At 47.1% G+C, this 16,099-nt stretch overlaps 1 protein-coding gene across 1 annotated transcript in view; it reads right to left on the bottom strand.

Moving 5' to 3' along the window:
• Positions 1–11,912, bottom strand: part of TECPR1 (tectonin beta-propeller repeat containing 1) — a 35,013-nt gene extending 23,101 nt beyond the window's left edge. Inside the window, exons 1-11 of the mRNA XM_072982327.2 lie at positions 11,805–11,912; positions 9,336–9,568; positions 8,570–8,752; positions 6,590–6,712; positions 6,337–6,462; positions 5,703–5,877; positions 5,487–5,587; positions 5,033–5,134; positions 3,172–3,317; positions 1,066–1,568; positions 100–254 (exon numbers count right to left, since the gene is read on the bottom strand). Of these exons, the coding sequence (XP_072838428.2) occupies positions 100–254; positions 1,066–1,568; positions 3,172–3,317; positions 5,033–5,134; positions 5,487–5,587; positions 5,703–5,877; positions 6,337–6,462; positions 6,590–6,712; positions 8,570–8,752; positions 9,336–9,566 (1,845 nt within the window). The 5' untranslated portion in view covers positions 9,567–9,568; positions 11,805–11,912. The remainder of the gene's footprint in view (positions 1–99; positions 255–1,065; positions 1,569–3,171; positions 3,318–5,032; positions 5,135–5,486; positions 5,588–5,702; positions 5,878–6,336; positions 6,463–6,589; positions 6,713–8,569; positions 8,753–9,335; positions 9,569–11,804) is intronic.
• Positions 11,913–16,099: the final 4,187 nt, after the last annotated feature.

Genomic DNA, 16,099 nt, shown 5'->3' with positions numbered 1-16,099 from the left:
ATACAAAGCACTTCAGAATGTCTTTGAGGACCTCTGGAATCTCCCAAAACTTGCTCAGTTTGGAAGGCCCCCCTCCTAATGACAGCTGCTAGGCTTTACCTGCTCAACAGCCTGTTCGTAATGTCGGAAATTCTCTAACTCCCGCCGAGTTCTTTCTCTGAGCTGCTCGAAAATTTGTTTTCGCCAGGTGGCAGTCTGCACCGGGGTGATGGACAGGGAGAGGGACTGCCCCGAGGAGGAGGAAGAGGCGGTGGCTACAGACAAAAAGAGAAACGGGCCATCCAAGGTTAGGTAACGACGGCCCACCATCTTTCACTTTAAGCCTTTTAAATCCCATAAATCTTATGTTTATGATATCAATACACGTGGAGCTTTTATTTGGTTTTTACCTGCTGTCATCTGTGACAGAGTAGAGCTGGTGGGATATTTTATCATTATTACAGAGTATTTGTATCTGCCTTTGTAAATAGCCTTGGGAAAGATGGTGTGCATTGAAAAATGAGTGGTAACGATATCAACATGAATAAGCGAACACAATTTAAAAGACTTTGGAAAAGTGACTTTCCTGGATTACCCCTCCCAGTATCCCTAGTTAGCATGCCCAATGGGAGTTTATGAGCTTTGTAGTCTGAAAAGCAACATCCATGTAGAGAGGATTCTGGGAGCTATGGCCCCAAAACGTCACAGTGTTAACAACCCCCCCAAAAAATAAATAAATAGTATAAAATGTTCCATAGTATAAAACTCAACCCTGAGTGCTCATTGGAAGGACAGATCCTGAAGCTGAGGCTCCAATACTTTGGTCATCTCATGAGAAGAGAAGACTCCCTGGAAAAGACCCTGATTTTAGGAAAGTGTGAAGGAAAGAGGAGAAGGGGACGACAGAGGATGAGATGGTTGGACAGGGTCATCGAAGCTACCAACATGACTTTGACCCAACTTCGGGAGGCAGCGGAAGACAGGAGGGCCTGGTGTGTGCTCTGGTCCGTGGGGTCACGAAGAGTCGGACATGACTTAACAACAAATAAAACGTTCCGTAAGAAAACTGGTAGCAAACTCACACACCTGATTGTGTTGTAAACCATTTCAGGGAGCTGTGTGAATCCACCAGGCAGGCTCCACCGGAGACCCAGGCCCACAACGGGTGGTCGTCGGTCACAAAATGATCCTCGACGCCCCCAGATAATGTGCTGAAGGAGGAGAGGCTGGAGGTCTCCGCAAAGGGGCTGGCAGACCCGGTCTGGGGCTTGCAGGCTTCCTTCAGGTCAATGTTAGTCCACTGTAGCTCAGCCGGTTGGGAGCCGGGCTCTGAGACCGTGTCCTCTGGGGCCTCCTTGGCTCTTTTCTCCAGAGCAGGAGCAGCTTCATTTAGGGGGGAGACGAGGATGGGACACGCAGCCGCAGGGGCGCCTGAGCCCGTCCTCTGGGGGTCCCCGTTGTTACGACTGTCCCCCGAGGAAACATCGTCCGCTTCCAGAGATGCTAACGGCTCCGGCGGAAGGTCTCCCTCGGTCTGGAAGAGGGAAGTGGCTTGTTCCTTGATGTCATCCGTGAAGAAGCAGCCGGCACTTTTTGGGGGTGGGGGTAGGGAAATTAAAAATAATTATCTGAATAGATTTTGATCCAAGAGAGATCACAAACTGAAAGAAATCTGTTGAAGTGCCACAATATTACCCAATTTCTCTCTCATTTCCCCCCCCCTTTTCCTCTCTTTAATTTTGCCAACCTTCTGAGCAGACACAGGCAGATTTATCTATTTATTTGTCCGCTGCAGGATTAGTTACGTAACCTTATGGTGATTAGGGTTATGTAACGTTACAGCACCTAATGACGGTCATACCCTGACGTTTCTCCGAGGAGCTCAAGGTGGCGGCTGTAGTAGCTCTCTTCCTCGTTCGTTTTCTGCTCACCACCAGACCTTAAAAAGTGTGTGCACGCTCAGGGTGAGGTGAGCTCACGCATTTCAAGCTTCAGCGGAGACTCCGGAGCTCTGCAGGGCACATCCGGCCGAGGTGTGCAATTTTGTGTTTCTGGACTGCAACTCCCAGAATTCCTAAGGCAGAATTCTGGGAGTTGCAAACCAGAAATAATTTTAAAAAAATGAACCTGCAGACATAGTCCTCTAAGGAAAGGGTCGCCATAAGTCAGAACTGACTTGATGACCCAGGATGACAATTATCAGTGGAGGGCTAATTTCTAGGCAGGAAACTCCCTCCTTCTTCAAAACCGAAATACAAAGCAGAAAAATGGAGGCAAGGAAGCCTTTCCCTTTAGGTTTCTCCTGTCCCGCTCTCAGGATTCTGCCCGAGGGGAGGTCCTGACTGCCCTCTGGGAACGGAAATCTTGCAAATCTAAAAGTCACATCCCTGTTTTATTTGTGCCTGTTGTTTCTTCCAACACACAGCTCTCAATGCTGTTGTGGTTGATCTTTGACCGTAATAAAGTTTTATCTATCTATCTCTCAATGCTGCTAACGACGACAGAACGAGTTACAAACCAGATCAACAACAACCGCAAACAGAAGAAAGCACTACAGTGGTGCCTCGCATAACGAGCACCCCGTTTAACGACAAATCTGCATAGCGATGCCGATTTTGCGACTGCAAAAGCAATTGCATTGCAATGTTTTTAATGGGTAAACATCGCAATACAATGATCGACAGGTGTTTCGCTTACCGATCTTCGCATTGCGATGTTTTAAGACAGCTGAGCGGCGGTTCCAAAATGGCCGCCGGAAGAAAAAAATGGCCGTCCGCAGCGTTTTCGCGCGGTTTCCTTGCTTACCGAGGCAGCCGTATGGAGGATTTCCGCATAGTGGGGAGTTTATCCCCCATAGGAACGCATTGAAGGGGTTTCAATGTGTTCCTATGGGGTTTTTGGCCCCGTATAGCGACGATTTATCCGGAACGGATTATCGTCGCTATGCGGGGCACCACTGTATTTAAAAAATGGAAAAGCAGCCCCAGCCCATTGGACTCCAGATCTTGCATCTCAGCTGTCCATATCTTGGGACCAAGACGGCAATCCAAGCGACATTCATCTCTCTGGATGAGCTTCTCTATGGTTCTGCCATAGGGACCTTGAGCTTGGAAGGCCCGAGGTCCTCCCCATTTCAGCTGTTCTTTTCCCCCTCCGCCCTCTTCCAAATTTCCAGCTTGGGTTTGTTGCTACCTGAGGCGGCTGGCGGAGCTGTCCGTCTGAGATCGGTCGCTGTCGCGGCTACAAGTGATGGCCTTCCACGTTTTCCCACTTAATTCGCTCGGCGTGACTCCTTGACGGAAATAAACAGCCCTGTCCTCACAGCTAATGCCCCAGACCTAGGAGAGAAGAAGGAGGCAGGGGGTGAAAGAAAAAGAAAAGAAGGGATGATGGAGCGGAAAAAAAATCGTATTTTTAAATAGATAATTGATATTTGAAATCAGATGCGAGAATGTTAAGACTCAATTTATGTGCAGCACAGGCTGCGTGTACACTCTGGGTGTGTATTAGCCAAGTCGCCTGTGACCTGTTACGAATCTTTTCCAAATGAAATGGAAATCTAGCCCATCAGGGAAAAATTTAAGCCACACCCTTCCTGACACGCTAGCTTTCTAAATCTTCACTGATTTTGTTCTTGCCACTGAGAACAGAACATTTTCAAATGTCTTATCTCTTCTGAGACTGCAACAGTTTTTTTTAATATTTTGTTTGGATTTCAGGACTTTGTGAGCCAAAAAAAAAAAAATCATAGAAGTGTTTTGTGCCAAAGCCTTGTAATAACGAATGTTTATACAGTGGTGCCTCACACAACGATGTTAATTGGTTCCAAAAAAATCAACGTTGTGTGAAACATCGTTCTGTGAAACACCATTTCCCATAGGAATGAATTGAAAACTGGTTAATCCGTTCCAATTGGAACGGATTGCCATCGCTGAGTGAAAATCCCCACAGGAAACATCGCTGTGTGAAACAATGTTTCCTTCATTGGAATGTATTGAAGCTGACTCAATACATTTCAATGGCTTTGCGAAGTCCTTTTTCGCTCCTGTAAAAGTGTCTTACAATGTTTGGAAGCTGTTTTAAATGATTGCAATGGTTAGCCCACCTCCTGAAACCTATGCAAACTGATTTTGGTGTTGTTCTGACACTTCGTTAATTTATGATGATTTTTTGTTTTCTCCATTGGAAACCATTAGATAGACCATCCAATGGTTTCCAATGGAGAAAATTCAAAAAATCATCATAAATTAACGAAGTGTCAGAACAACACCAAAATCAGTTTGCATAGGTTTCAGGGGGTGGGCTAACCATTGTAACCATTTAAAACGGCTTCCAAACATTGTAAGTCACTTTTACAGGAATGAAAAAGAGACATCGTTGTGTGAAAATCCCCCTAGGAAACATCGCTGTGTGAGGCGGCAAATTTAACAGAAAAAGGCATCGTTGTGTGAATTCATCATTGTGTGAGGCACCCGTTGTGCGAGGCACCACTGTACTTTTCTGCTAATGTGGCTGTTGATCAAAAGAGCATTTATGCTTTTGTTCTTTGGCAGGAATGAGACATCTTGCAGTAGCTGGTGATTTTTCAGTCCCAGTGTTCTGAAGGACCCTATGTTGCTAAGAGCCAGAGGTTGGGAGTTTGGTCCCCCCACTGTATCCCAAGGGAGAAGAGCCAGCCTGGGTGGCCTTGGGCCAGCTGTACAGTCCCAAGATTGCCCCCTAGAGGAAGGGAAGGGGAAACCACTTCTGAGTACTCTCTACCTAGAAAATCGCGAAGAGGGGGTTGTCAAGTCAGAACTGCCTTGATGACAAATTATTATTATTATTATTGATTATTTTTCTAAGAATAAGAAAATTTGAGAATATTTGTGGCATCCAGAGCTCTCAAGTCGTAATCCGGTACTGTAACCACGACACCACACTTGGCTCGCTGAGGTCAAGCGAAAGATAACAGACAGCATGAATAGCTGTCAGGCCCCTTGCAAGCTCTGCCTTTTCATCCTTTCTTGCAATGGCTTTTATGCCACCCTTCCTGGTCTGAAGTTAGCCTCACCTGGTCATTCAAACCCACGCCCACCATCATCATCTCGCCAACCATCTCAATCCAACTGGTGCCACACGGATTGTGTGAATTCACGCCTCTTCTGAACCAGACCTGGGATGGACGAAGATCCAGATCAGACTTGGAAGCAAAGTCTTGGTCTTCTCCTATGTCATATACTGAAGCGAACCGGACTGCCAACTGAATTTCATTTTTAACCCGAGTCAAGGGGTCCTCTCCTCTTTCATTCCCTGAAGGCCAACCCCCCCACTGCCACTTTTGTGGGCGTGGAACTGGTTTTGTGGCACACACGGGTCCCTCCTCCAAAAGAAGGGAAAGGCTTGGGGGGGGGGGTCAGGAAGCAGCCGCTGCCAGCTTTCAACCCCAGCCACATTCTGCCTAATGACAGGGCCGGCCCTGCAGCTTTTGAGCATTATTATCGCCAGAGAAGCTCAAACCCACTTACTTTCCTGTCTTTCGTGACCGCCCATACCACGTTCACCCCGACAGACACATGCAAGATTCCGTTCTCCGTGACCGGAGAGTCCACGATTGTCCAAGAGATTCCTGTCAGAAAAGAAAACACAGATCTAACTGAAACCTTTGTTTTCAAATTCCATGGCAGAGATAGATATACATATATTAAAAGTACGTTCTTCTGGGACCACAAAATAGGACTTGCCCTGAGGGTTGTTCCGATCGATCCCTTCCCTCACAATCGCCTGGCCTTCCCAAAGGGTCGCCCACACAAGGTCATACGGCCCACAGCTGATCTGGACAGCTTCACCGGGAGTAGGTATTAAAGTCCACGAAGAACCTTCCGGATTGTGACGGCAGACATCTTCTCTATACCACACCTGAGGAGACAGGAGGAGTCTTTAGGAAGGGTTGAATCCCCAATTCAGGGGTCCGCCAGAGGGCCACGCCTCTTCCTCTTTGGCCTTTTGATGAGCCTGCCCATCACTAGAATTTAGCTCCCAAAGTCGGTGGGACAGAAAATGGAGGCATCACAAAAACACTAGATGCCTTTATGAAATTCTGTGTCCACACCCAGGCAAAGGCTGACCTAGATCAGGGATAATAAAATGTGCAGCTCTCCAGTCCTTATTGAACCAGTTCCCATCATCCCTCATGATCATATCTGTGGCTGATAGGAGTCATAGTCCAAAAATACCAGGAAACAACCCCCCCAAACACACACACAATATTTCTCCATCTGTCACCTGGAACAACTGACCAACAGATGGGAAAAATGTTTTATCACGTGCAAAAAATGGTGAAGTCCATCGGCGTGACTGCCCGCAGAAAGTGCTTACCTTTCCTTGCAAAGAGACAGCCCAGACGGACAATCGCCCGACCGGCTCATCGGTTATCTCCCAGCTCCCGACGGAGAGATCATTAAAAGGGTCTGGAAGTTGCTTGGGATCCTCCAGGTATGGAATCTACAGCGGGAGAAGATAAGCTTAGCGTCGCTCTTCTCTCAGCATCAATCACGGATGTGAATCGGACGGGGCTGACCCCAGACATGCCGTACCTTTAAGAAACAAAGAGGGGGGGAAAGGGAGGTACCTTGGCCCACAAATCCCGCGATTTGTATCTCCTGTAACGAATCCACCTCCTGCGCCGCACGCAGGAATTCCACCGCTTGTCTTTGGTATAGGCGGCCGGGAAGTCAATAGCATACGTCCAGCCCTGCCAATAAAAAACGGCAAAAGGTGTCAGAGGTGGGAAACACCCGTTTGGTCAAGATGTAAGAATATGAGTAATCGATCTCTAAACATCTCCACACCTGAATTTGTGACCGCTGACCTAACATAACCATACAGCTGTTTTTCGGAGCTACGCTTCATTGAAAGCAAGTCCTGGAGCTCATTGGTGTTAAAAGCCAAACTTTACAGTACAGATAGCACATTGGAAGCTGCAAATCTATTTGTGTGGGAGAGACATGATTCCAGCAGACTTTCAGGTCCAACTTGCAAGGGAAGGCTGTGCTAACCTCCTGATGATCCATCACAAAACAAAGGTCAAGATCCAACTGTATACGTCAGAGGATGACATTCTTTCCCCTCCTTTTCCTGCAGCAGCCAGTCTGGTATCAAACAAAAAAAAAAACCTTGCTCTACATAGGTATCTATCTCTTCCTAGCGGGTTTTCTAGATGAGGGGGGAGACAGTCCTGGTGGAAACAGTGGGACCTGGTGGAAGTACAATATTGCATTCCGACCAAAATAAGCTCATGGGAACATTACGGGAGGTATGAAACACTGACAATCAGATCTATTTAAGCGGATAAGGAATTCCTTCTTCTAATAAGCTATCTGTAACACATAGCTTGATCCTTATTGGAGGCTTCACATGAAGAGTTCCATAGGCTTCAGGCTTGCAGAACTGACTTTGTTTTATACGAAAACCCCAAGATCTGCCAGCTGGAGGGTAGTGCAAAAGACACACACATACAATTAAACAGTTCTTAGCCCAGGAATCTGTTTTGAGTAGTCACAGAATCATAGAATAACTGAGTTTGGAGGGGCCTATAAGGCCATTGAGTCCAACCCTCTGCTCCAGATCAAAGCAGATCTGATAGATAGTTGTCCAATTTTCTCTTTCTCACCACCTCCAGCGGCAATCAGTTCCGTTGTCATACTGCTCTCGTACTGTTAAGGAGTTTTTCCTGATATTCAGGCCTGAATCTGGCTTCCTGTAGCTTGGAACTCATTATTACGTGTCCTGAACTCTGGGAAGACCGAGAACAGATCCTGCCCCTCCTCTGGATGACTATCTTTCAAATATTTCAAAAGTGCTCTCCTATCACCCCTCCGTCTTCTTTTCTCAAGGCTAAACATGCCCAGTTCTTTCAGTCTTTTCTCCTAGGGCTTGGTTCCCTGATCCTTCTTCCTGCCCTCCACTGAACTTGTTAGTACCGAGCAACTTGGTTGTTGTTCTATGAAAAAACAAAAATCCATGTTGGTCAATCCATGTTCCCTTCGTTTCAGGAATATAATTCAGGATGGGTGGGGGAATCAGATCATTGCTGCTGTTAAACAATCCGCTTCACTCCAAGTCATCCAGAAATCTATCAAAGGATCTAGCCTCTCAGACCTGATGAAAATGGAGGAAGTGGCTGAGCAAGGATAAACTCTCTGGGAACTCCCAAGACATTATGGGCCTGGTGGTCTCCTGAGAGGCACCCTGTACGGAGTGTAATAGAAATCTCAACTGGCAGGCCCGTAATGCCTTGCAGTTCACATTGAACTTGGCTCCACAACATGTCTTCGGATAGCCCAGTTTCCCTCTGTAACAAACACCAGATTTCTAAAAAAACAAACAAACAAACAAACAGCCACACATTCTTACTCAAAGATAGGAAAAGGTTCCTTCAAACTTCATTTGGGAAGTATACCTCCCATAACATCGCAGTCAGCATGGCCACTCTTGAATGAAGTATGATCCATAATTCCTCTCAGCCAATCCACCCACCCTCCCCTTTAACTTCCTCCCCACGTATACATCCCAAAGATGTGGATTTCCCAAAGCAATGCTGTTCACCTACCCCTTTCTCTGTAGGATCCCCGCCAAAATTCTCATCCACATACCAATCTGATTCCCACTCCCAGTGAGGCGATGGCAGCACAAAGCTTTCCAGCTTCTGATTCTTCAGCCCACTCACATCGCTCCACTGCCAGCGATCGCTGGGCAGCAATTTCTCTGAGAAGCCGGTCACAGGGTTCCAGCGCTGGTGGAAAGGGAACACGGGAGCAATGAGGAAAAAAGGCACATTCTTACAAGGTGGTCTGAATCTATACAATTTAGGAAAGGAAGTTTGTAATAATAAAAATATTGTTCAATGGGGTCCCGTGGGTATGGGGTACACGGTAGAATTTAGTGTAGTCCCCTTTAAGGCTATTAATTTAGTCCCCTTTAAGGCTATTAATAAAGTTTTTTTCAGCACAACATTCCATGAACTATAAGTTTTTTTTAAAATCCGAGCCTCTTTTTTTTTGGCTGTTTTACAGCTATCTCCTTGAAAACTTATCTTTGTGAGTTACTCCTGGAGACCTCTGGCTGAGTGGAAGAATTACGAATCCTTTGAAGACTCAAAATATATCCACTTGAGCAAATGGGACATGAAAAGACTCCACACCTCACCCCCCCCAAAAAAATGTGCTAGTCTTCAGAATGCCCCGAGATTCTTCAGCAGCAGCATTCGGAATATTCCTCCAAAAAGAAAATAAACAGCCTGAACGTGGGCTGCTGTTGCTAGGATTTTGGTTTGTCGGGCAGATGTCATCCAGAATCCCCGTAATCATGTTACATACCTGATTTTCATAGGTTTCCTCCTGGTATCGGATCGGGACATCGTTAGAGTGGATGTAAACGTAAACCTGATGGTCACAAGCGATTCCCCAACAGCACTGTTTGACGGCAGAAATCCGCTTAAATTCCAGCTCTCCATTTTTACAACGCTCCCAGTACTGGCCAGTCGTTGACAGCGTGTAGACTCTGCCAAAGATATCAACTGCCCAGAGGAGAGAACCGGAGGTGCTCATGGCTGGAAGATATATATATATAAAAAACACAGTTTTGGAACCGGAGCATTGGCATGGATCCAATTTAGTTTCTCAAAAGGGTTTTCCATCACATGTCTTGGTTCAGGCTGAACACGGCCTGCTTGCAATCCTATACCCATCTACATGCATCCCTTCCCCAGAGCTTGGCGGACTACAAACCCCATGATCCCTACTATCACGGCTAGCATCATGGGTGCTGTAGTCCACCCCACACAAATCCACAGAAAACAAAACAAGTGGGGGAAAAGCTGATAAAGAAGGGGGAAGGGAAATATAAGGGGATTTTCTTTCAAGAATCTATCAGGGAATCTCAATTCTTTTCTCATTATAGTGCTTAAGACAACGTACAACGTTCTGCACCGATGCTTTCTCTTCAACAACCCTCTGAGGCAGGCTGGGCCTGCTGTAAGGAGACCGTGCTGATTTTGTTAGCTGAAAACAAAATATTAAGTCCCAAACTTCCTGTTCAGTCCAGGCACTTAGTGATGGTCTTGAGTCAATTACCATTTCCTGGGCTAACCTACCTCACAAGACAGATGTCAAGGCAACACAACGATAGGGCTGAAAAGCTGTATCCTTTTCTTAGCTAGATAAATATAAAATAAATGAATGACATTGGTTTCTACACGTGTCAACGTGGTCCTACATCTGCTTAGTCAGGATGAAAAGGAGCAAGCTGAGATGTAGTGGAACAAGGGCTAGCTGGGTCAAAGCCCCAAGCCTTTCTGAGTAGCAGGGATTATGCCATCATCTGCCCTGGGCTTCCTCCTTTCCTCTGAACTTAGCCACAATCTTCAAAGGCGCTGGGACAGACTGGGATTCTCCCACAGTAGCTGGAAGAAAAGTGGTGTAGTATTCCAAGCGATTCCTTTTGTATAATGCAAAGTATTTGAGGTATTCTGAATGGGCAATCAAGAGCCACTAGCTTTACAAAAGACCTGCTCCTCGTTCATTCTCTGCATTTCTGGACTCTTCCTGGAGTGGGGGCTTAGCTATGGCAATGGTCCTGAAGAGCATTTACAGTTCTGCGTTCACTGCTACACCCCCGGAAAGCAATTCAAAACTGCATTCCACACACTTTACTTCTTAAAAAGCAAGCTTAGAAATGCAGGCTTTATTTCGGTCCCAGACGGCCACTGCAGAGTTCTGGCATTGGAAAGGATCTCACAAACCATCCAGGCAGGATGGATAGCAATCTGCAACTGCAGCATCCTTTCCTCCCATCATCCCCCCCTCCCTCTTTCACAGATGCAGCAAAAGATTGCTCCCCACCGCTTTCTTCTCCAGATGTCTCGGTCTAATCAATCTCTGTTTGTTTCAGGTTCAGAGATGGGCAGTGTCACATTTTTGGACTACATCTCCCAGCCAGCACTCATGGGAGTTGTAGTCCCAAAAAAGGGGGGGTCTCTTTCATACTCTGAGTAGCTTGCAATCAACAATTTGAAGGAAATGGTTAGAATACAGGAAACTAGCTGTAGCTCTCTCTCTCTCTTTTTTTTTTTGGTCCTACAATTCCCATCATCCTTTACCATTTGCTGGCAAAATGTCTGGGAACTGCAACCAAGGATCTCCTCGCCGGTGGGTTAAGTTACCTGAACAGGCCCAGGAAAGGCACTCATTCGGATCTGTTTGTTACCATGCAGCTTTGGGGCGGGGGCGCAGAAACTGTGAGCCAACCACCTGCTCTTCTTAGCCTGTCCTACCTCACAAGGTTGTTGTGAGCATAAAATAGATGCTGAGGGAGAGACCACCACACATAATGCCTTTCAGCTCATATGGAGGGGGGAGAGAAACAGGATACAAAAGCAAACAAGCGCTGTGGCAAGGTAGTCAGCACCCTTCAAATCAACGAGTTTTTACTTCTGAGTAAATCTGCTTATCATTTTGCTGTAAGTATATCCCACATAAGACCAGGTTGTTGTTTTTTCCCCTTAAACTTCTGGATTTAATCATCTTTAGGATCGCGCTGTCCAGGACGAGATGCAGGATGCTGCCTCTTTCCATTGGCCATTTTTTCCTTATTATTATTATTATTTTGCAATTAATTAACACACGCCAAACCGTCACGAGGGTTATGTTCACACGCACTGGGAAAAGGGGAGCAGGTGCCCACTGAGAGAGGACCCCCCCATCCCGATCTGGGCTGTACGGCTAGATCTCCTCCAGAATCCGAATTAACCCCCCCTTCCCCCTTTTTCCCCAGACCGACCCCCCTACCCGATCCTCCGGAGGGATCCTTTCGGGGTTCCCTCCTCCTACCGCCGCCGCCGCCGCCGCCTCAGCCTGGCCGAAGAGCTGCAACCGCGAGAGCGAGGAAAATCCGGGCTGGGCCGAGCCGCTCGCTCATTGGCCGGGAGCTCTCAACCCTCGATCCTTATTGGACGGCATCCGACGTCATTCTCTCCGGCTTCGCCTCCGCCTCCTCCTCCTCCTCGCGGATAACAAGCCGGTCTCGTGTCGCGCCTCAGGCGGCGGCGGCGGGGGGGGGTGGGTTGCGTGTCTGCGCGTCGTGGGAATGGGGGTCGGAGGTCACTTTCTGATGGCGGATAGCCTGGTTTTCTTTTAAACTGTTGTTGGGGGACAAGACTGAGTGAGAAAGAACAGGTTTTTTTAAGAAGAGCTGGCGAGATTTATTTATTTTATTTATTTCCTTCGCTTGAGCTACCGCCCTGTTAGTGCGATGCGTTATTCCGGGTGGTTGACAACAAGCAGAATAACAGAACACAAAAAAACGTGTAAAATGATTTTAAGAAACAAGCATGACACCATCAGCAAACAATAGTACAAAGGCACTTTCTCTATGAGAGCGAAAGCAGAGGGGGTACATCAGGCAGGGGGGGTCCTTATGGAAGGCCTCCCTGAAGAGCAGGGCTTTGAGCTGCCTTCTGTAGGTTAGCAGGGAGGGAGTCGGGCCTCGATCTACCGGCAGCTGGTGCCACAGAAAAGGGTGCCACCGCAAAGGAGGCTGGGCTCCGGCTTCCGCATAGCCTGGGAGGATCTGCTGGGCCAGGCAGATGATGGTGGGGAGAGATGCCTCTACAGACAGAGAATTTGCTTTGGGCATATAATATAAGGTATACAACATTTCATGAGCGTGCAGGACCTGCACCAGGTCTGTGTGGGCTGTCATAGGATTTGTTTACTTGTTATTTTTCTTTCCCGTTTTTCTGCTAGCTAACCCAAGGCCATCTCACATCAGTCCGGTGAGGTAGCTCAAACTAAGAGAAGGTGACTGGCCCAAGGTCACGTAGTGAATTTCACGGCCAAGTCAGGTTTCGAACCCAGGCTGGCCAAGGTCCTAGTGTAACACGAACGGGTATATCAGTCGTCGTGGTGCTCCGACGGTCAATGTCCTGCCTTTCTGGATGAAGAGGCTCTTGGAATGGCTTAGGTAAAGATTCCCCTTGACATTTAGACCAGTCGTATCCGACTCTAGGGCGCCGTGCTCATCCCCATTTCCAAGCCGCAGAGCCAGCGTTTGTCCAAAGACAGTTTCTGTGGTCACGTGGCCAGCGCAACTAGACATGGAGCGCCATGACCTTCCCACTTTGGTGATACCTATTTATCTACTCGCATTTGTACATGCTTTCGAACTGCTAGATTGGCAGGAGATGGGACAAGCGATGGGGGCTCACTCCGTCGTGTGGATTCAATCTTACAATGGCTGGTCTTCTGACCTTGCAGCACAGAGGCTTCTGCGGTTTAACCCGCAGTGCCACCACGTTGGAATGGCTTACATATCAATTAAAAACAACACTACCCCTGATGTCAGACTTGCAGTCTAAAAAAAAAGAAAAGAAAGAAAAAGGCACGACGTGAAAGGAAAAAGGAATGAGGAGGGAAAAGGAAAACAGTAAACTGAGACTCCCCTATTCTTAGAAGTTAAGCGAGGTGGCTTCTAAAAAGGACTGCCGTTTACCTCTCCCCTTTTTTTTAGCCTGGTGGAATGGCTGCTGGGAGAGAGGCCAAGTCCCATGATGCTGGCTTTTTGAAAAGGGGTGATGTTGACTCTGCTCTTCCAGCCGTGTCTTTCCCCACACCCCAGCTCCACATTCCTGCCTTGTCTGGATCACCAATTAGTTGGTGATTTTTACAAGAAAGCTAGCATAAAATGTGCTTCCTTCCCAAATATATAAACAGCACAGAAGCAGAAGTCAAACGGGGGGGGGGGGGGAATCTGGTTTCACCCCGTGCCACATCTGGGCAACCGCTAGCCCTTTGAGAGCTAAGATTCTACCCAAGGTGCTGCTACTGGCAGTGCGTATTAACTGGTGGCCATCAAGGGACCATCATGGGGTGAGAGCCGAGGCTCCTGCTTGGCTCCAGTTAGTGCAGTTTTATATCTGCAAGTGCAGGCATTCAGCCTGGAGGCAGGCGTTGCATCACGGCCTCTCCCAATTTGAAGAGACCCTTGTCCAGCAGGCTGAGACAAAGAGGAAGTCCCGAAAGCAGCAAATCCAGGGAGCTGGACAGGGGACAGATTGGATTTGTCTTCACTGTGGAAGGAATGGTCACTCTCGAATTGGCCTTCTCAGCCACACTAGATGCTATTCCAAGACCTCCATAGAGAGCACGTTCCCATCATCTCTCGAGACTGAAGGAGGCCTACTTTGACATTTGCAAGTGCAATGCCTGGGGACCCGTGGCAGATTGGGCATGATGGAAGTTGTAATCCAAAATGTCTGCAAGGCACTGGACCAGGTAGACTGTTGGGGGCACAGGTATGGAAGGACTGTGTCTTCTCGTGCAGGAAGACTCAAGGGCCGTTCAGGCTCTGCTCTCCGTCCTGCCACCCTCGCAGGACCCTTTGAACAAGGCTTGGTAGTGGCTCCCAGTGTCTGATTTATTCCAGCAGGATTTCAGTCATTAACCAGAATCCCATAATCATGGAACTAGTTGATAAGAACTAGCTGGTTTTGTTATTACTTACAAATTTATTTTCAACTGGAAACAAGATTTGTACAGGATCGTGGAATATATCTGGGAAAATTCTCAGTCCTCCAGGGGAGGTGGTCTGGATGTTGAGTGATGGCCACTGGACTTCTTTCCTATTAGGTTGAAATGTTTCGCTCCTCACCCAAGATGTTTCTTCAGCCTGAGGGGAGCTGGTAGGAGATCCCTACCAACATGAAACCAAGGTGGAGGATCTATCCAGGGACCTTCTACCAACTCTCCTCAAACTGAAGAAGCAACTTGGACGAGGAGCCAAACGTTTCAACCTAAGAAGAAAGAAGTCCAGTGGCCACCACTCAACTTCCAGATTATCATGGAATGTACAATGGTGCATTATATATAACAAATGTAAGGACTGGGGGGGTCTGTGGGAAATAAATAGGGGACTGGGATGGGAGGCTAAGGGGAATATAATTATAAAAGATTTGCCAGATTGATAGAGAGTATTACACATGGTTGACCCTTCCCTTCTTCTGCAGGCATCCTGGGACCGTACAGTTTGCCCAAGGCTACCCAGGCTGGCTCTACTCGCAGGACACACCAACCTCTGGTGCTGTGTCCAGAAACCTAAACCACTGAGCTATCAGCCAGCTGTGTTTGACTCATCATTAGTAGAAATCAAGCCTCTAGAGGAAAAGGTATGCTTTGCATGCATTGTTTAACTCCCAGAAAGGTTACTGCTTTGTAGCACTATATGTTGACACCCTTGTAGGTCATATTACAAGCGGATCAGTCAAATCCTCACGTCTTCTTCCTCCTCTTGTTGCTTCTCACAAGAAGAAATGAGAAGCTTCTCCCCTAAGATCTGCTATCTCTGCTCACTGCTGCCAGATTAGTAATTGACTAACGGCTGAGAACACGGGCTTTTGATGAATCAGGCCCATTCATGTGTTTTTAATCTAACAGTACAAATGTAGGAGAGCTGACAAGCCTTTACTTAGAGCAGTAAAAATTAACTTCCATCCTGTGTGAGCTCTTGTAAATAAATTATTTTCTTCAGATATACACCAATATCTTGGGGAGAGTGTAGAAAAATTATAAATGAATGACCTCAGATGGTCATGGCAGATGTTAAAGGAGAGATCAGAGCTGGTTTCAACCTCTGTGTGTGTGTGTGTGTGTGTGTGTGTGTTTGTGTTTGTGTTTGTGTTTGTGTTTGTTTGTTTAAATGCTTCACTCTTCGTACCATGTGGCTGGAATTTTCCGCTGAGCCTCCAGGTGTGAAACCACCCCTCAAAGTTTGTGTTTTAAGAGAAAAAAGTTTGTTTTCTTTTTTCAGAGAAATCTCGTGTCTCAATGGACGAGGCACCATGCAAGATACCAAGGTAACATCCGTGGCACACTTGGGCTTTACTTCCAATAATAGAGAGAATCCACCAACTTTCAGGACGATCTGCGGTGCCACAGCTCTAATCAGTAAGAAGTTTCCAGATTTTCAATGACTTACCCGTATTTTTCCGTGTATAAGACAACCCAATGTATAAGACGAGCCCCACTTTTCCAACCCCAAATAAGAAAATTCGATCGCTGCTTTCCCCCTTCCACTTCTTAAGCCCCGC

This window comes from Pogona vitticeps, chromosome 13, assembly GCF_051106095.1.
Source record: "Pogona vitticeps strain Pit_001003342236 chromosome 13, PviZW2.1, whole genome shotgun sequence".
Lineage (NCBI taxonomy): Eukaryota > Metazoa > Chordata > Lepidosauria > Squamata > Agamidae > Pogona > Pogona vitticeps.
The sequence above is the reverse complement of the archived record's forward strand: the minus strand, read 5'-3'. Positions and strand labels throughout refer to the sequence as shown.